Here is a 21,723-nt window from a genome sequence, read left to right as displayed (position 1 = left end):
AACTCATGCTATTGGCTGAGTCAGTGTTGCTGAGTCTGGCTGGTCAGGATGCTCAAACAAACAGAGCAATGTTCAGATTTTTTCTTATCAATTTACGAATGGTTCACTTAGTTGTCTCTGCATATTAAGCCGGGAAAGGAGAAAGCATTTTAACCGAAAATTGCATTTTTTACACATCTGTTTTAAACATTAAATTGAACACCAACAGTTGATTGAACAACTGTTTAATGCAGGCGTACAGAGCTTCATCTGTGCCTGTTTTTATACCATAGTTATCTCACTCTCCATAGAGCACCCACTCTAAATCCTCAAAAAACCGCCAGAGAAGGTTATGTGCTTGAAATCAATAAGAGCAACTTATATCCAAAGTACCTGCATACACACATATTCAGGTTCGAAATAGTACAGAGGAATTTTAACTGGCTTTGGGTCAATGCACCCCTGCACAACTAAGAGATTTCACAGTTTCATTTCAGCCCACAGCAGAAATGTTCAGCCTTATCATGAACATGCTTGGTGGTCTCATAACCTCCTAGCCAGAATTCAGGTCATTAGCCACATTCCTCTATCTTGGATCCATTCAACAATGAAATTTTCCCATAAAGACAGAAAGAAAGAAAGAAAGAAAGAAAGAAAGAGAATGAGAGAGAGAGAGAGAGAGAAAATTAGCCGTCTATCTTGATAGATGGTGCACAGTGGGAGCTTCGCACAAAGACAGCAAATTATGCTTGACCCCTGATTGCTTGCAATTTATGGCCCTGCTGTTTTCAACAAGTTCACAACATTTTCCTTCATTTCTACAGTTTGGAACCATTATGCAGCATCAAAATGTATTTCTAGCCTATGTCCATATACAGTATAGACATGTACTGTATGGAATAAGATGTCTGTCTTTGTGTTACACAAATAACAGAATATCAGCATATCTATTGGGCAAAGAGCGCTACCGTAAGATCAGAGATTTGCAAAATGCTCATATATTGTAACTCACTTTAATCATAGATGCTGCTTTAAAGCTTTTGATTTTTATTCCTTCAAAATGTACAGACATAATTCAGACTCTGCTGATAGTTAGTGCCTGTTTGCTTAAATTGTACTTATGAAATCTCAAACAATCTAATGCCATTTTAATATTTTCAATGAGCAATGGAATAAAATCAGACCAATTTACCAGACCAGTTATGGTCTACTTCAGTTTTTAGAGGAGAGTGCATAAAATGTGTATCATATTTTCACTGCAGTGACAAAGCTCATATGTGACTGATCAAGACTGCTCAACAACAAGAGGCATTCCTTATGAGATTTTAACTGCAGCAGCTGAAGGGTTTGAATCACCCAAGCTCAGTTCAGACCAGCCCGACAGCTTCTAGTAGGCACAGGCAACTTGCAAGTTACAGGACCTATGAGGATAATGTTCATCAAATGGATGGGTGGTTAAGCAGTATCAAATGAAAGGCAATAAAACATGCCTGCATGCATGAATTACCTTGTGCTATCTTTTAAAAGAGCCTTTCTGTGTCCCTACTCTGCCACAGCACACTTGTTCACATGTTACAATGACACTCAAATTGTTAAAGGCAAACTGACTTTAAATGGGTAAAACAAACATTTGACTTGCTGAGGGCATATCTGCAAGAATTTTTGCTAAGTAAAACATGGTTTCTGAGACAACACTGCCACCTCCTGGCTATAAAATCTGTATTTACATACCACTGCCTTTAGCTTGAATCTCAAAAAAATGTGTGCCAATAAAAAAATAAAAAATAAAATAAAAATAAAATGTTGCATTCAATAAGCATTTAAGTGACCATGAAGTGAATGAATATTACTTGGCTCTTGGTAGCTTTTATTTTTGCAAATCAGAGTGGAAAGCAATTAAATTAAGTAAAACAATGTTTAAAAATAACATTCAGTTTTTAATAGTTTATTTGGTACCCAAAATTGTGACACAATTCGCTGGCAATTTAGGCAAATTATGCAAATAATAATAAAGAATCTCATGTTACCAACAAGCCACTAAAAATTTACACTGCAATGACCGGAAATATCTGTTTTATAATAAATTAAAAATACTGAACTTTAATTTTTCCAAAAGAATGCGCAATGAGCATTTATCATTTTAAAAACAAAGATTACAGTTGTTGACTATAGAGATTTAAGTCAAACAATGCCTTTAGCTTCAGTTGAAACAGCTGAGGGATCCAGGCCACATTGTCTCATCTGAACAGCGATGTCAAATAAATAATCAGAACACTAACACCTGAAAAATAATACAGATTTAAAACAATTTATACAGTACATACACAAAACACAGCCATGATTTGTGCATTTCACTTCCTAACTCGCATGGTTTTTGTTTTCTCCCAGGTCTCTCCCCAAAGGTAGACCCCGTGTCTGCGGACCAGAACAATGCAGGTGTCAGGGTACATATCCATGGCTCGGGCCATGCGCTCTTTCAAGTGTTTCTCCTCTGGGGTGTTCTCAATAATTGGAACACATACAGACAGTAAATGTAAAAGCAGTGTTATACAGTTGTGTTCAAAAGTTTGCATACCCTTGTAGAATTGGTAATATATGTACTTTTTTAAAGAAAACATGAGTGAGCAGGCAAAACACATTTCTTTTATTTCTTATGGGATTCATATTCAACTGTAGGTTATAACAGAATGGCACAATCATAAAACAAAAGATGGCAACAAAGAAAAAAATGAAATGACCCCTGTTCAAAAGTCTGCATACCCTTAGTTCTTAATACTGTGTATTGCCTCCTTTAGCATCAATGACAGCATGCAGTCTTTTCTAATAGTTGTCTATGAGGCCCCAAATTCTTGCAGGTGGTATTTCATCTTGGAAAATGCCTCCAGGTCATGCAAAGTCTTTGGTTGTCTTGCATGAACCGCACGTTTGAGATCTCCCCAGAGTGGCTCGATGATATTAAGGTCAGGAGACTGTGATGGCCACTCCAGAACCTTCACCTTTTTCTGCTTTAACCACTGGAGGGTCAACTTGTCGTGCTGGAAAGTACAAGAGCGTCCCATGCACAGCTTTCATGCAGAAGAATGCAAATTGTCTGCCAGTATTTTCTGATAACATGCTGCATTCATCTTGCCATCAATTTTCACAAGATTCCACATGCCTTTAGAGCTCACACCCCCCATCCCCCCCCCTCCAAAACATCAGTGAGCCACCACCATGCTTCACAGTGGGGATGGTATTCTTTTCACTTTAGGCCTTGTTGACCCCTCTCCAAACATAACGCTTATGGTTGTGACCATAAACCTCTATTTTGGTCTCGTCACTCCAAATTACAGTGTGCTGGAAGCTGTGAAGCATGTCAAGGTGTTGTCGGGCATATTGTAACTGGGCTTTTTTTGTGGCATTGGGGCAGTAAAGGCTTCTTTCTGGCAACTCAACCATGCAGCTCATTTTTGTTCAAGTATCGTCGTATTGTGCTCCTTGAAACAACCACACCATCTTTTTCCAGAGCAGCCTGTATTTCCCCTGAGGTTACCTGTGGGTTTTTCTTTGTATCCCGATCAGTTCTTCTGGCAGTTGTGGCTGAAAACTTTCTTGGTCTACCTGACCTTGGCATCAAGAGATCCCTGAATTTTCCACTTCTTAATAAGTGATTGAACAGTACTGACTGGCATTTTCATGGCTTTGGATATCTTTTTATATCCTTTTCCATCTTTATAAAGTTCCATTACCTTGTTATGCAGGTCTTTTGACAGTTCTTTTCTGCTCCCCATGGCTCAGTATCTAGCCTGCTCAGTGCATCCACGTGAAAGCTAACAAACTCATTGACTATTTATACACAGACACTAATTGCAATTTTAAAAGCCACAGGTGTGGGAAATTAACCTTTAATTGCCATTTAAACCTGTGTGTGTCACCTTGTGTGTCTGTAACAAGGCCAAATATTCAAGGGTATGTAAACTTTTGAACAGGGCCATTTGGATGATTTCTGTTACCATTATGATTTAAAAAATAGCCAAACAACTATGTGATAATAAATGGCTTTATATGATCACTATCCTTAAATAAAAGACAAAATCAATGCCAAAATTTCACAATTTCAGCCAGGGTATGCAAACTTTTGAGCACAACTGTATAATGGATCATCCTGACTCTAAATTCTGATTAGATGAGCTACATTCAAAGCCGTTGTAAAATGACTATACAGCAAACATTCTACAGGCATATTCCCTATTAAGGGATAGTTCACCCAAAAATGAAAATTTTCTCATAATTTACTCGCACTCACGCCATCCCAGATGTATATGACTTTCTGTCTTCTGCAAAACACAAATGAAGATTTTTATAAGAATATCTCAGCTCTGTAGGTCCACACAATGCAAGTGAATGGTGACCAGACCTTTGAAGCTCCAAAGGCAGCATAAAAGTAATCCATAAGTAATCGTAAGCCAGTGTTTAAATCCACATCTTCTGAAGTGATGGGAGAGAACAGACTGTTCTCACCCAACGGTCAGCAGTGTCCTTGTCGTTCATGATTTCAAGCTCGATTACACTTCCTAGGGATTGACGAACGTGCAGAGCGCTGGATGGTGCTAGGAAGTATAATCGAGCTTGAAATCATGATCGCCAAGGAGGCTGCTGATGTCAAGATTTATAGTGAAACATTAGTTACATTTTGGTCTATTCTCACCCAAAATCAATTGGATCGCTTCAGAAGACATGGATTTAGCACTGGAGTCTAATGGATTACTTTTAACCTGCCTTTATGCGCTTCTTGGAGCTTCAAAATTTTGGTCACCATTCACTTTGTTTTTGGGTGAACTATTCCTTTAATGCACAAAGATGCTTGGACACAGCCTACTGTTACTAAACTATACTGCCATGCACAGCCTTTTGTGACTTATTGCTTTATTCTTGATGCTGACACACTAATTTCTTTGACCAGGGGTTTTCAAACTAGGGTCTGAGGACCACCGGGGGTGGCAATGTTACTGGCTCCGTAACAAATTTTGGAAAAATTTAAATTAAAAAAAAAAAAAAAAAAAAAAAGTTAACATTTAACATTTTTACATTTTCATTCTAGTGGCTAAAGACTGGTCAGTTTTTAACAGTAATAAATTCATGCAAATCTACATACAGTTTTGTGAAAAGAATATTTATAATGTAAGTGTTCATTTCTCCTAGCAACATACATACTCTTGAAAATAGTTTGTACTTGAATCTTAGGGGGGTTTATCCTTGACACTCACATTTAACTTGCTCATTTGCGGTTGTAGAGGAATATTTTCTGTAAAGCTGTTTTGGAACAATATTTATTGTTAAATCAGGAAACAAATACATTTGAATTGAAAATGTTTTTCTTCAGGTTTATACATCTAACATTACTTTAAGTTTGTTGATCTATAAAAAGATACTGTCAAACTAATACAAAGTATATACTTTCCAGATATTTACATTTATTTTGGCTTAAGTACAATAACAATATAAAAGACAACTGTTTAATTTAGCAGACAATGCATCGTCTTTACCTCATGCTTACTATTTTTCCTCACACAGCATCAATAGGAAATACATATGAAAATACATAGCTGTCTTTATATTTTAGGAAGGGGGTCCCTAGCAGCAGTAGCGGTTCTAGCTTGTATGGCGCCCTGGGCGAAACCCGCTGCAACACGCACCCAAAGTTGTTGGCCAGTGGGGTTGTGGTGACTGTAAATGAGAACACCCCGGAAGTTGTTGACCGGGGGCGGGTTCCACCCCCTCGTGCTGCCCCCCCCACAAGATGCCCATGTCGCCCATGCTTAAATCCGCCCCTGTTTAGCAGGAGGATCATCGTATTTGGTGGTTCTTGGCATCAAAAAGTTTGAAAACTCCTGTCTTGGACCATGATAGTTGTGTTTTTTTGGATGAAATACTTTTTTGACAAGAACACACTAGGTCTTTGTAATGTGAAATGGCAAGAGTGGGATAACTGACATGTGAAGCATCTCAGCAGGAAGTCAAACCTGTAGTTTGCGCGTGAGTTTCCTTTTCAAATCCCCTTGATTATCTCTTGATGTGTAATGCGAAATTCCTTCCCAGGAAACATAAGAGTAGCCATGACAGCAGCCTTTGGGTGTGTATGGATAACTGCCTGAGCTCCTGTGAAAATGACAACATAAAACAAATACAGTACAAATGGATTCACTAAACATTCTTAATAAGTAAATTCTTAACTACCATTTTCTTCTTAATTTCTAACTTAAGAAAAACAATATTTTGAATTCCCGAAAAAAAAAAGAAGAAAAAAAGCTTCTTAAAGTTCTTATGAAAAAACTTAAGAAAAATTAAAATTTAAAAAAACAAACTTAAAAATTGTCGTAAAAAAAACTCAAGATAAACTCACAGTTGTCTTAAATCCCAAAAGGTGTGATGTTTAATGAATTGACTGGGTTGTTTCAAATGTGACACGATCTATCATGTTGAGTCAAACGTTGCAATGGGCTGTTTATGTGATTTTAGTACATTTTTGTAAATGTTATCACAAAAAGTAAACAATAAATGTTGTTCTGAAGCTTCTTTTTTTCTCTCTCTCCCCTTTTTCTCTCCAATTTGGAATGCCCAATTCCCAATGCGCTCTAAGTCCTCGTGGTGGCGTAGTGACTCTCCTCAATCCAGGTGGCAGAGGACAATCTCAGTTGTCTCCGCGTCTGAGACCGTCAATCCACGTATCTTATCACGTGGCTTGTTGAGCGTGTTAACGCGGAGACGTAGCGTGTGTGGACGCTTCATGCTATTCTCCGCGGCATCCACACACAACTCACCACGAGCCCCACCCAGAGCAAACCAAATTATAGCAACCACGAGGAGGTTACCCCATGTGACTCTACCCTCCCTAGCAACCGGGCCAATTTGGTTGCTTAGGACAGTGTTTCCCAACCACTGTGGCGTGGAAAATTATAAAATTCCACAAAATAAATAAATGCATGAAAAATAATAATTTCAGGGATCCAAACTCCTCACCTTTCGGAGAAATTCGCCGTTTTGAAACCATAATCGGTCACTTTTGTGACTGTGAAGAGCAATGATTAATGTGCAAAAGTGGCTGATATTTATACGCGTTTGTAACGGGGTACCAATGAATCGTAGGGCAAGGTCGATATATTGAGCCAGGCTGAGGGAAATGCGACCACCAGGCATCAAAAAAGAAATGGACTCATTCAGTCCAAATCTAAAACGGTCTTTGAGGGCAACCTCATTAAAGTCTACCTGGATAGCCAGATCGCAAAAGTCCTCCACATAGTCCTCCACATAGTCCTTCCCCTGACGTAGGCGCAGAAGCCGAACTGCTGGGTTCATGGTTTGGTCAAGTATTCTGTGTGAAAGGGTATGTGCAAAGTCTAGTCAAGTCTAGTCCATGTCCATGTCCATGTTCATGTTTTGTTTTGTAGTTAGGGTTTTGGATTTCACGTTTATTTAATAAACTGCACTTGGGTTCTTCATCTCATCATCGACTTTGTCATTGCCATCATTGCCAGTTCCAGCATACGAAGAATTTCGAAATAAAAGACATAAATCAACAGAATACACATGACATATCCCCCCCACTAAGGGGTGGCTCCCGACACCCCAACACATAAACAAAACACTTAAAACATGACATAAATTCAAAGTTCTGTAGGGAGCGGGGGGGGGGGGGGGGGGTGTGCCTTGAGGCGTGGGGCGTGGTGTGGCGAGAAAGGGCGAGGGGCATGGGACCAGGGCAAAGTCCGTGGGGGGTGAAGCCATGAGAGGCTCGAGGGGTGGAGCCATGGAAGGTGGAGTCGTGAGAGGCTCGAGGGGTGGAGCCATGGAACGTGGTGCCCGGAGAGTAGCCGAAGACTCAAAGGGCCAGGGTGGAGCCGATGGCAGGGAGGACCAAGGCGGTGCTGGAGGCTCGGAGGAGCAAGATGGAGCTGAGGGATCGGAAGACTGAGGTGAGGCCGGTGGGACTGAGGACCAAGGTGGAGCCATAGGGAAGGAGGTCCCCGGTGAAGCTGACAGATCAGAGGGATGAGGCACAGCCAGAGGATCGGAGAGCCAAAGCGGAGCCAGGTGACCGACAGATCAAGGAGGAGCCGGAGGGACGAGGGACCCCGGCAAAACCGACAGGCTGAAGGACCGCAGTGGAGCCAAGGGAACGCAGAGCTGAGGCAATGTTGAGGGACTGACAGGCCAAGGCGAAGTCCAGGGCTCAGAGGGTCCAGGCGGGGTCAGAGGGCCGAAAGTTCCCCTTGCCTGCTCAGGAAAACTAAAGGTGGGTATAAGGGTGGGAACCATCTCCAGGTCCCACTGCTCAGGTGTGGCTGTGACGTGGCATGGAGCAGGCTGAGGCATTGCTGTGACGTGGCATGGAGCAGGCTTAGGCGTTGCTGTGACATGGCATGGAGCAGGCTGAGGCGTTGCTGTGACGTGGCATGGAGCAAAAGATGGCGCTAGCTCAGCGACCATGACTAGAAACTCTGGCTTGGCGGCCATGACGTGGACCTCTGGCTCGGCAGCGGCCATGTCGTGGACCGCTGGCTCGGCAGCGGCCATGACGTGGACCTCTGGCTCGGCGGCGGCCATGACGTGGACCTCTGGCTTGGCGGCCATGACGTGGAACTCTGGCTTGGCGGCCATGATGTGGAACTCTGGCTTGGCGGCCATGACGTGGAACTCTGGCTCGGCGGCGGCCATGTCGTGGAACTCTGGCTCGGCGGCGGCCATGTCGTGGAAATCTGGCTTGGCGGCCATGACGTGGAGCTCGGCGGTGGCCATGTCGTGGAACTCTGGCTCGGCGGCGGCCATGTCGTGGAACTCTGGCTCGGCATCCGCCTCCCCCACAGTGAACGTGGAACCAATGATCCGTAGGGCGAGGTCGATATATTGAACCAGGCTGAGGGAATTGCGACCGCCAGGCATCAAAAAAGAAATGGACTCATTCAATCCAAATCTGAAACAGTCTTTGAGGGCAACCTCATTAAAGTCCACCTGGCAGGCTAGACTGCAAAAGTCCTCGACATAGTCCTCCAGGGGACGATTGCCCTGACGAAGGCGCAGAAGTAAAACTGCTGGGTTCATGGGGGGTCTAGTATTCTGTGTGAAAGGGTATGTGCAAAGTCTAGTCCATGTCCATGTTCATGTTTTGTTTTGTAGTTAGGGTTTTGGATTTCACGTTTATTTAATAAACTGCACTTGGGTTCTTCATCTCATCATCGTCTTCGTCATTGCCATCATTGCCAGTTCCAGCATACGTTACAGCATTAAGGGTCTTTCACATGACTCGCGTCAGTGCTGCAGAATACATTGAAGTCTATGAAGTGACGCCACTTTACACCAAAGTGTTTTTCACACACACGTTTTTGCTTCACCAATAATGTCTTTGATAGTACTAAGCAACAAGAAATATTTAAAAACGGTCCAAATTTGTGAAGAGACATTGAATGTCTCATAATTTCTCCTTACCTTATCGTTTACGAATATCAGATACCCCAGTTATTGAACTAATTTAAATTCACCAAGAAATCGCTTAGACCCAAACAATATCATAATGGCTGCCTCGGTGTGGAGCTCCTCAGCTCTTTTGTTGTTTTTGTTTGTTTGTCCTGTGTTTAGTAATCTTTTTCCAGTCAGTTTTAACAGAGACGAACTGCTGAACATTCGACAGCATATACCAGTCAATCTTTACCCGGTTTTTGAATATTCAGACGTTTTGCTAGACATTTTAGTTGGAGGCGTGGCTTTGTTGTTCAGGAGACGCAGGCGAGGGAGACGAGCCGGTGCGCTGGTCAAACTCCGTCGGCACGGATTTCGAACAGCGCTGCCGAATATTCACTTAGCGAATCTCCGCTCTCTTCCTAACAAAATGGACGAACTACATCTCATTCTTTACAAACAAGGACTTTTCAACCTCTGCTGCCTTGTTCTTCACAAAAACCTGGCTGAGTGAAGCCATTCTGGACAGCATGTTACATCTGCTGGGCTTTCTGCTGTTCAGAGCGGATCGCATCACAGAGTTAACGGGGAAAACGAGAGGTGGTGGAACATGCTTTTATATCAATGAAAGTTGGTGTACAGATGTAACAACGTTAAAGAGGATGTGCTGTCCTAATTTGGAAGTGCTCTTTATTAACTGTAAGCCTTTCTACTCGCCACGGGAGTTTTCCTCGTTTATTCTGGTGTGTGTTTATATCGCAACAAACACGTGTTTGAACACAGCGCTGCAACAGCTGACTGATCAAATCACAGACACAGAACAACAATACCCGGACTCAGTTATTATTATTCTTGGGGATTTTAACAAAGCAAATCTCACACGTGAACTGCCCAAATATAAACAGCACATTACATACCCCACCAGAGACAGGAACATACTGGATCATTGTTACACAACAATAAAGGATGCATATCGCTCTGTCCCTAGAGCAGCTTTGGGACTCTCTGATCACTGTCTGGTTCATCTTCTTCCAAACTATAGACAGAAATTAAAATCTGCTAAGCCTGTATTAAGGACTGTAAAGAGATGGACCAATAAGGCACAGCTGGAACTACAAGCCTGCCTCAATTGCATGGATTGGAGTGTTTCTGAGGCTGCAGCCACAGACCTGGACCAGCTCACAGATACTGTTACATCATATATCCGTTTCTGTGAGGATATGTGCATACCTATTAGGATTTATTTAAAGTTCAACAACGACAAACTGTGGTTTACAGCACAGCTCAGGCAGCTTCGTCAGGCCAAAGAGGATGCTTACAGGGTTGGGGATAAAGTCTTGTACAATCAGGCCAGGAACACACTGAACAGGGATATCAGAGTGGCTAAAAGAAGATACTCTGATAAGCTGAAAAACAAGTTTTCAGCTAACAACCCTGCATCAGTGTGGAGTGGCATGAAACAACTCACAAATTACAGGACTCCTACTCCCAACCCTGTAGGGAACCAACAACTGGCTGACAACCTGAATGTGTTATACTGCAGATTTGAAAGGCCCAATCTCACACCCCACACCCACTCTGACATTCACTTCACACAAATACCAACACCTCCTGTAACCCTCCTCCTCCCACCTCCTGCTACTCAATCTGCACTTAAGATCTGTGAAGATGATGTGAGCCACGTCTTTCAGAAACAAAAGACGAGGAAAGCTTCAGACCCAGATGGCGTCTCACCAGCGTGTCTTAGATCCTGTGCTAACCAGCTGGCCCCCATCTTCACACAGATCTTCAATAGATCACTGGAGCAGTGTGAAATCCCATGGTGTTTCAAACGCTCAGTCATTATTCCTGTCCCAAAGAAACCAAAAATCATAGGGCTTAATGACTACAGACCTGTCACCCTGACGTCTGTGGTCATGAAATCATTTGAGAGACTGGTGTTGGCCCAGCTGAAGAACATCACTGGACCCTTTCTAAATCCCCTTTAATTTGCTTATTGAGCAAACAGGTCTGTGGATGATGCAGTCAACATAGGATTGCATCATATCCTGCAACATCTGGACAGACCAGGGACATATGCAAGGATCCTTTTTGTGGACTTCAGTTCAGCTTTCAACACCATCATCCCAACTATACTCCAGAATAAATTACACCAACTCTCTGTTCCCATGTCTATCTGTCAGTGGAGTACCAGCTTTCTGACGGACAGGCAGCAGCTTGTGAGACAGGGGAAACTCACTTCTAGCACCTGTACAATCAGCACTTGTGCCCCCCAGGGATGTGTGCTCTCCCCACTACTCTTCTCCCTCTACACCAACGACTGCATCGCCAAGTACCCCTCTGTCAAGCTCCTGAAGTTTGCAGATGACACCACTGTCATCGGCCTCATCCGAGATCACGATGAGTCTGCATACAGATGGGAGGTTGAACAGCTGGCTGTCTGGTGCAGTCAAAACAACCTTGAGCTGAACACGCTTAAAATGGTGGAGATGATTGTGGACTTTAAGGGAATCACCCCAACACTGACTCCCCTCACCATTCTAAACAGCACTGTGGCAGCAGTGGAGTCATTCAGGTTCCTGGGCACTACCATCTCACAGGACATGAAGTGGGAGACCCACATTGACTCCATTGTCAAAAAGGCCCAGCAGAGGTTGTACTTCCTTCGCCAGCTGAGGAAGTTCAACCTGCCACAGGAGCTGCTGATACAGTTTTACTCAGCAGTCACTGAGTCTGTCCTCTGCACTTCTATAACTGTCTGGTTTGGTTCAGCTACGAAATCAGACATCAGAAAACTACAAAGGACAGTTTGGACTGCTGAGAGGATTATTGGTTGCCCCCTACCACCCCTTCAAGAACTGTACACTTCCAGAGTGAGGAAAAAGGCTGGAAAAATCACTCTGGACCCCACTCACTCTGCCCACTACCTTTTTGAACGGTTGCCTTCTGGGCGACGCTTCAGAGCACTGAGCACCAGAACCGTCAGTCACAGGAACAGTTTTTTCCCTCAGGCTATCCATCACATGAACAGTTAAATTGCCCCATTGAGCAATAACTATGTGCAATACACAGTTTAATCTTTTTTTATATTTATCCAACACATCCAACCTCTTCTGCCATTTCATTCCTCTGAAAAAAACAAAAAAACATTTGCACTGTACATAACAGATTTGTATTTGCACTGTACATAACAGATTGTATTAGATTTGCACTACACATGTGTATGTGTGTATTTATGTATGTGTGTGTCTGTACGAACATGTATAATTCGTTTTATTTTTTATTATTATCTATGTCTTGCTGCTGTTTTTGTATTGTTGTACACTGGAAGCTCCTGTCACCAAGACAAATTCCTTGTATGTGTAAGCATCCTTGGCAATAAAGCTCATTCTGATTCTGATTCTGATAAACGAGTCCTTTTATTACTTTCTGATATCAAAGCAACTGCAAGCTTTTTTCTCTCTTCCAAATACATGTTCTCAATGTTTATTGTGCACACATCCCGCTTTTTTACGTGGCAAACTCGTAAAATCGCCCCTCTTTGACACTTTCTGCAACTCTTGTCATGTGGAGGGCAATGCGGCGCTTGACGCTGGTGTTGAACGGAGCGTTGACGCCTCGACTCATCTCATGTGATATGAGCTTTACGATGACGAAAGAACATTATTGAAACTCAAAATTATTATTATTTGTCTATTATTGTGGTCTTTTCTGATAAAAGCCATGCTCAGCAGTTTAAATAGGCTACTGTAGGAAAATGATACCGTAGATCTGCTTTGTGTTTATAATTCTTATTCTGAAGTCAGTAGATTTGTAGCCATGCAAGTTTTAATAAAGGAGAAGGTAAGGACGTTATTGAAACTCAATATTATTATTGTTGTCTTTTTGGATGAAAAATAATGCTCAGACTGAAGGAAGATTATAGATCTGCTTTGTTCTTTTAATGCTTAAACACTATAAAGTCTCTTGGTAGATTTCGGTCATGAACGACTCAAAATGATTCACTGACTTAATCATAGCACACAAGACGCTCATTTGTCGCCACCTAGTGACATTTCCAGAAGGGGTCACTGAACTAAACAGTTAATAAATTTAAACAAATTTGTGAAACAAAATGAAATCAAATCAAATCAAATCACTTTATTGTCACACAGCCATATACACAAGTGCAATGGTGTGTGAAATTCTTGGGTGCAGTTCCGATCAACATAGCAGTCGTGACAGTGATGAGACATATACCAATTTACAATAACATCAAATTAACACAACACAATTTAAACATCTGATATACACATAATTACACTCAACAATATACAAATAATAACATACACTGTACAGTATACAATACGCACAATATAGATACACATTATTCAATAAAAAAAATATATATATATATAAAAAAGTATATATAGTAGTATATATAGTTGTTAAGAGAGAATATATATAATAATATTATATATATAATAATAATATTATATATATATATATATATATATAAATAATAATAATAATAATAAAACAGAAGCAAACCTCACCAAAATAATATTTATTATTAAAGCTTGCTACTTAAAAAGGTTTTTAGATAGACACATTTATTGTTCCGAATTACCACTGAAGTATTGCATTTGTTGTATTACACAAGGTAACTTCATGAGCAGGCTAGTATGATCAGACAATGTCAAAGCCTGTCATTTTATTCTTACGGGAAAAAATTAAGATGTTCTTAAGAAAATATTTGAGAACTTCTTAAGAATGTTTCAAGAATTACTCATAATTTATCCAAAGAACTTTCTAAAAAAAAAAAAAAAAAAAATTAAGAAAATTTTGTGAATCACTTTGTGAGAGGACAAACACCTACCTCTCATAGTGTAGGCGTTCAAGAAGAGGGGCGTGGCTTTTCTTCAACTTTTTCTGTGGAGCTGCTGATGTCCCTCTCATCTATGACACAAACAAACAAGTCCTCAGGCTACAAACAGGGGAGGAATGAGAGTTCTTTGGTGTTATTTCATGTTTGAGCAGCAATCCAACGTGTGTTTACAACGCATGCGCCGGAGCAGAAGTGAAGAATGCAGATCCTTATGCGATAAAAGCCCCCTAAAGGACGCCACATGCCTGCAAAAAAAAAAAAAAGACAAAACAAACAAAACATTTAACATATTGGACTGTCTGAAACTGTAGCAAAAATATTCGATTAAAACCAAAGCACAGATTATTTAGCAGAGACAAGTCACTTCTATTTAAATAAATAGGAGAAATTGTAACGCCCAACCAAGACGCTCTAGCGCCCAACGGTCAACGTATATAGACAGGAAGTCCCACCTTACAATTAAAAGAGCCAATCATCTTTTAGATACAGACATCACCTGTCAATCAACTCGCTAAAGTGCATGCGCATTAGCTATACAAGCCGGGAAAATTGCGTTTTTTAGCGTAAAATGAGGTAAAGAAGCACAATTTATGATACATTTTTTTTTTTTTTTTTAACTGCTGATTTAATATATTCTCTTTGACCGTAATCTTGACCAACCATTTTTGAGATTTCGGTGTTCCCCCATTCAATTAGATAGGAGGTGCACTTTCATGAGTAGAAATAGTCTCCCAAAAGCGTTCCAAAGATGGCAGACAGTGGACTGACTTGCTAGAAAGACTTTGGTATCAATCCACAGCACCCATAACTGACAGTTATTCTTGTTGCCTAGCAACATTTTGTTTACTATTTACTGTCAGGGACTATTTCTTCTAGCGGAATGAGAGTATTTAATGATTTTAATAATAAAAAAAAATGTTTTAATGAACATTTGTTTACTTAACATTTTTATCATGAGGCAAATGTTCTATAAAAGCAATAAGGCACTCAAGGCTGTGCCATATGGTGAATATAGTCACAGCTGAAGGGTTTGCAGGCACTCGTGTTTGTTTGTGTATTTTTTATTAATTAATTAATTAATTTATTTATTTATTGCATGATATTTTCAGCAAATGAGCTCAACCTTGCTGATAGTGTCAGATGTGACATACTGTAAAAAAGCACCTTGAGCTGATCGTGCAATTGCGCACATACTTCCCCACAATGCTCAGCGTCGGCTGGCAATGCCGTACCTGCAATGATGCAAAATTCCTGACACAGTACCGGCAGCTCTTATGAAGTGTACTGTGTCCTGTTCTCGTGACATGATGAGGGGGGAGTTTGCAAGTTATGCAGTTATACCATATCTAGCAGCACACCTTTCTCATTAATCGATAAGCCATATTCAATATGTACATGATATATAACATTTTTACATAATTGTGTTAAATATACATATTTTCAAAATACCCTGTGTGAATATTATCTATGCGTTAGAAAGGGAGTACGCCAAAGGATGTTGAATGTTTGGAGGGGCACGCCACTGTAAAAAGTCTGGGAACCACTGGCTTAAGTATTCAATTGTTTATTTATTTAGTCTTCATTATCAAATGTTTTTTTTTTTTTTTTTTTAAAGAGTCTTCTCATTAATTTCTTTTCCTTGTTTTGTTTCTACAAGATCAGACATGATCACCAAAACACTCACTTATCTGATCTGTGATAACCAGTATCTAGCCACTCGTGTTTTCCCTCTCTTGCCCCACTTAAAACAGGAAGTGAGCGTGTATGAACACACATGAGAGGGAGGAAACTTTTAACTCACCTGAGTCAGCCACACCACTGAGAGTTTGTCAGTGACTCATTATCCTCGAGGCCACTCTTCTCATCACAAATTAGCTTCTTTCTCTCACTGCTTAGCTTTTCATGACAAAATTAAAACATTTTAACATATAAGCAATGAAAAACACAAAACTGCATTACACACAATGCCTTCTCTGTAAGCAACTGTCTCTGTTTTATGACAGAAACACAAACTTGTACTTAGAGTACAGGCAATACTGAAATTACAGCATACACAAACCGATTGCTCGCAATGTAGATGTGAGTTTTGTCAACAGGTAGGTGGAGTTATCTGAAGTGATTTATGTACAGGTGTCTGAAATGTTAATGACTTCACAGACTACACAGAGCGAGGAAGTAAGGGAGACAATGGAGAGGGATTGTACTTCATAGTAACACCCAGAGTGTGTCACCAAGTACTTTAGTATATAAAAGAGGCGAGGTTCTTGCTAAAGGGTTCAGAGAATTACAAAGACTCAGACAGAATCAAAGTGTTCAGAGGCTAAGATAATCAAAGGTTTTTTACACTGATTCAGAGCCAACAAACAGGTACAGCTGCATTCATCCCACACTTAAACATCGCTGACCATGTGGACTTTTTTACTTGTACTGGTTGCTACTGGATTCCCAGCTCCACTTCAAGCAGCGCCGATTCAGGGTGAGTGATGCTGAATGTATTACCTTTTCTCTACTTTACAGATTAAAGTCTTGGTAAAGATAACTGCATTCTACAACTGCAAGCCATGAGGTAAAGACCACCTTGTCATCATATTCAAATGACTGTAGTAGTGACACTGCAAACCTTTTTAGTTGCTTTACACAGCTAAAGGCTATTGCTTATAAATTTGCCTTAATCAAACACCACAGCATCAACTGATTAACATAAAAAATGCTATTTGGAAGATCTTTTATTGTAAACTTTCAGTGCATCCACATTTAGCCTGTTTTTAAATACATTTCAGATGTCCTGACTTGTTAAGATCAGAGTTCAAACAAAACCTTCAGTCAGTTCTTCTGGACATTTATCTCACATGCCTCCTCCCTTAGACTGTGACATTTCCCACAACTTTTTAAAAATGCACTAATGCAGTTACTATACATTTAGTCAAAATTGAGTTAGAACCAAAAAACCGTGTCTCTGAGACTATGATCTGTCCTGTGACTTTGGTTTGGCTTAGCTGTGCTCATATTCATGTATAGTACTGTACATATCAAATCAGTGCATTATCATGTGTTTTGCTTTTGTAGGGCAGAACAGATGTCTTTAAACTTGTGTGCTAGTCAAAGCATGCTATAGTGAGACAAAAGTGGAAGGTCATTAAAAAAACAAAAAAACAAATTGAGGCTGACAGATGTTCTAGATGTGTTACAGTGAATCACTGACCCTATTCATCTATGGTTCATCTAATTACCATTTACTAAATTGCTAAATTGCTCTTCAGTACACACAAAGCCTACAACTGGCCCTCATTAGTAAGCTAATCATTATTATTGCCACACATGGTATATACATGAAGATATCTTTGAATATTCACATTAATTTCTCTCTTGATAGGACACCGTGGTAAATGCAGCTTTGCTGGTGTTCTCCATGTGAAGGGAACCAGCCAATATTCTCTGACTTACCAGCAGGCTTTGGAATTGTGTCAGAATTTAAGCTACAAACTGGCAACAAAGGAGCAGGTTATTGAAGCTTTTAAAAACGGCTTGAGAACATGCAGGTAAAAACAAAAGGCTGTAAATGATTGTCTTTCCCCAGAGCAAATTAATCATGTTCTGAAATAAATGCATTTGAAATTGCCTCAAGGGAGTACTTGATTTTTTTTTTTTAATTAACTCCACACCTTTGTTTAGATATGGCTGGATTGATGGCCAAAATGTCACGTTCCTCCCACACGTCAAAAATCCAGAATGTGTCTCCAGTTACACTGAGGTAACCTTCCATGCTGAAGGGGCAGACTATCTTTCTGATGTTTACTGTTTTAACCCATCAGGTGAGTGGAGTTATAAAGTCTCAGAAACACAATACAAAACAAACATGCTCCAAAGCAGGTTTCAGTTATCGTACTGATATTTAATTTACCTCTGGCATAGATTCATTTGATCAAAACGACGATTCTGTTAAGTCTGATCCTGAGATATCTACCAATGAAAACACAGTCACAACAAGTAAGTTCCTTCTAGTTTAATTCCTCCAGTACCTGAATTAACATATTGATGTTCTAAAAAGGAAACAGTAACTTAGGCTTTTTGTGTTTTATCTTCACTGGGTAAAGACTTATGAGTTGAGGGGTGTGTATTCTGAAGAAGCACTATGTGCAGAAGACATACACTTCATTGTTCATTATCCACCACACCTAAACCAGAAGATTAGTCATACTGAATATTTGATGCTACCTCCCCCTTTTTTTTTTTTTTTTTTTATACACACATTTATGTACAACTCACAAGGAAGCAGGTACAAAAAGGAATTTGCAGGTTTGACTGAAATATTCTGGTTTTTAAGGAAGTCTCTAATATAATAAATACTATACTATGCCTTATAACATGCGTGCAGTTATCATTAAAAATAAACATTCCTTTTCTTGCTTTGGCATCAGCACAATAATGCAAAACACTGATATATCATTTAAAGGGATAATTCAGATAAAAATGAAAATTCTCTCATCATTTAGTCACCCTCATGCCATCCCAGATGTGTATAACTTTCTGTCTTCTGTAGAACACAAACGAAGATGTTTAGCAGAATTTCTCAGCTATGTTGGTCCTCACAATGCAAGTGAATGGGTACCAACAATTTGAAGGTCCAAAATGCACATTAAGGCAGCATAAAAGTAATCCATAAGACTCCTGTGGTTAAATCCATATCTTCAGAAGTGATATGATAGGTGTGGGTGAGAAACAGAACAATATTTAAGTCCTTTTTTACTATAAATCTCCAATTTAACTTCTTTACATTCTTCTTCTTTCATTGTTTGAGTTGCATTCTTCATGCATATTGCCACCTAATGGGCAGGGAGGAGAATTAATGTAAAAATATATCTTTTATGCTGCATTTACGTGCTTTTGTGAGCTTCAAAGTTTTTGCACCCATTCACTTACATTGTATGGACCAACAGACCTGAGATATTCTTCTAAAAATCTTAGGGTTCAGCAGAAGAAAGAAAGTCAAACACATTTGGAATGGCATAAGGGTGAGTAAATGATGAGAGCATTCAAATTTTTACGTAAACTATCCCTTTAATTTAAAGGGATAGTAATCATTTACTCACCCTGATGTTGTTCCAAACCATATTATTTTCAGTGGAAAATAAAAGATGTTAGGCAGAATGGTAGGGAATGACACCCTGAGTCACTTTGGGGGGTGAACTATTACGTTAAGGCACCAGCTTGTAGTAATTTTGATTTTTTTCCCCCCTCCCGAAAGACATGAAACCAAATGACGACATTCTTAAGGAGGCCAAGACTGAAGGCTTTCTAGTAGATGAAAAAAAGGTGATGAAAAAGAGAAAAAGAGAAACTTCACTTCTGAATGATGATGTAATCCCCACTCCAAGTGGTTCAAACACACAGCAAAATGTAGAATCAACTCTTCAGACTTCAGACTCTAAAGACCTTGAACTGGTCAGAATGGACACTATGGGCAATGAAGGTTTCTCTACTACAAAATCAGATGAGCAACCAATTGATATGGAGCTCCCAAAAACACAGGGGGAAAACAGTGACACACATTCAGCTGTCCCTGATACAGCCAATATAACCATAAAACCTTCTACTGTTCCATCCTTGGAGGAACCCAATAAAGTAACAGACACAGAAGACACCAAAGGTCCTGCAAACAAGCCCCACTTTGGGAAGAGATCATCCTCTATCGTCCCTAATATCTTGTTCCCTGAGACAGAGGGCAGTGGATCAGGATCAGATGCTAGAATACTGTCAGAAGCTTCTGAGCCTACTCAATTTACTACAAGCCCAGTTACTACAGAGGTAGCTGAGATAGAATCCTTCCAAAACAGTCATGAGGAGGTTCCAAAACAGGACACCAATCCTGAAGGTGAAGGACCCAACATAATTGTTTTCATTAGATATTTTCAGAGTTGGGGTAATAAAGGGCAACATGATATCAGAGAGAAAATTGTGTGTACAGAGTTGAGCCTAAATTCAGATCTTTGCCCATTTAATTCCACAACGGGATTTGTTTCCTTAATCATAGTAGTCATGTGAATAAGTTATCAATATAATTTTTTTAATTATTGACATCACGTTGTACATAACTTGCATGTCATCAAATTTGTTTAATTATTCCATTAAAACCTCATGATGTTTTGAATCATCACGTCTCATAACAAATGTATCTGCTGCAGCTTCAGGTGGATCTAAAAACCGAATGAATGTTCCAGTTTCACCTCCAAACCCATCTGGTCAAGAGGGGGAGGGTACACCTGGTAAGTTCATGTAACAGCATTACAGATGCCATCACATTCTCTGTTCTTTATATTTCGACTGATATACTATAAATTTGTTCATTTATCTTATTCTTACCACCCTCTTCCTTCTGCAGCTTGGCTGATAATCTTTGCATTCTGTGTGGTTGTTGGAGCCGTACTGTGCCTATTTGCTGCAATTGCCACTAAAGACAAGTAAGTTTGTTTTTTGCACTTTTTTCATTACACTTTTTTCATTTTGCACTCATCCTTCAGTTTATTGATTGTAATTCCCTCCTTAGGTGGTATGGACCAAGACAGAGCAAAAACACAACGTCTGAAGAGTATAGTAAAGCAGTAACTCTGCCACTGTCAGAGAAAGAGCAGGAGATAGTGACATTGATGAGTGCTGGTAATCTGAAGAATGATACAAAGGAGAACATTACAGTTACCTGTGTGGATGAGCGTGAGAGAGAATATTTGATGTAGCACAAGTGAGGCTAAATAGAGGAAAAATTATGGACATAAAATGCCGGCTTTGACTGAAGCACTCAAAATGTATCGAAACCAAAGGTACTTTAAAAGAACTTAAGATGGTGTATTCTGATTTTGGTAAACTCTGCTGCTCTGCTTCAATGCACTCATATTATAAGGATTTTTACTGCTCAGAGTCAGATTTTTAGTGCAGTTTGCTTTCGTTTTGTTGCTACAGTATCTTTGTCATCCTTTTTTACATTTCTTATTTCTTTTCCTGGGAGGCCCATTTCTAAAGTATTATTTTTTCAATAGTACATAATAATGCTTATCTCTTATTGACTTATGGTTAAGATTTTTTGTATGTTTTTTTTTTTTGTACTGGTTGTCAACATCCATTCGTAAGTACTATGTACTGTGTGAGATAAGATAAATATTTTGAATGTTAGGAGAAACTGCAATGCCTTCAAGGATTGCAGAAATAATTTCCAAAATGTATTGCATTGAAGCAATTGTGCATTCGTAAAAGGCATTTATTAAAGTACCCTTAAAAATGTATTTTTACCCTCAGAGTTATGAGCCTTTCAATAAAATTTCTGAAAAGATAATTTTGTTTTAAATTATTTACACAATTAACTCTTTTATACAATTATTAGTGTAGCCTGGTGTAAGAAAATATGAGTATATATATATATATTTACCTATATTTATATAGGGTTGTATATATAT

The 21,723-nt window shown here is 39.8% G+C and overlaps 1 protein-coding gene and 1 pseudogene across 1 annotated transcript; one reads left to right on the top strand and one right to left on the bottom strand.

The window, feature by feature from the left end:
* Positions 1–2,160: 2,160 nt before the first annotated feature.
* On the bottom strand, positions 2,161–15,660 carry LOC127449843 (methylthioribulose-1-phosphate dehydratase-like; annotated as a pseudogene).
* A 771-nt stretch (positions 15,661–16,431) lies between these two features.
* LOC127452203 (CD44 antigen-like) lies at positions 16,432–21,602 on the top strand. Its single transcript, XM_051717544.1, has 8 exons — positions 16,432–16,754; positions 17,652–17,817; positions 17,951–18,090; positions 18,191–18,265; positions 19,524–20,150; positions 20,461–20,541; positions 20,658–20,736; positions 20,823–21,602. Exons 1-8 carry the CDS (start codon positions 16,685–16,687, stop codon positions 21,007–21,009), a joined length of 1,425 nt encoding a protein of 474 aa, XP_051573504.1. The 5' UTR covers positions 16,432–16,684; the 3' UTR covers positions 21,010–21,602.
* The last annotated feature ends 121 nt before the right edge of the window (positions 21,603–21,723 follow it).

This window comes from Myxocyprinus asiaticus, chromosome 2 (genome assembly GCF_019703515.2).
Source record: "Myxocyprinus asiaticus isolate MX2 ecotype Aquarium Trade chromosome 2, UBuf_Myxa_2, whole genome shotgun sequence".
Taxonomy (NCBI): Eukaryota; Metazoa; Chordata; class Actinopteri; order Cypriniformes; family Catostomidae; genus Myxocyprinus; species Myxocyprinus asiaticus.
Note: the sequence above shows the minus strand (reverse complement) of the source record. Positions and strands in the feature narration are given on the sequence as shown.

What these genes read in the sequence shown, in the direction of transcription:
- LOC127452203 (XM_051717544.1), top strand. Translation starts at nt 16,685, where the DNA reads ATGTGGACTTTTTTACTTGTACTGGTTGCTACTGGATTCCCAGCTCCA. An exon ending in TCAAGCAGCGCCGATTCAGG is followed by an intron (nt 16,755 to 17,651) that starts GTGAGTGATGCT and finishes CTCTCTTGATAG; the next exon opens with GACACCGTGGTAAATGCAGC. An exon ending in TGAAAACACAGTCACAACAA is followed by an intron (nt 18,266 to 19,523) that starts GTAAGTTCCTTC and finishes CCCTCCCGAAAG; the next exon opens with ACATGAAACCAAATGACGAC.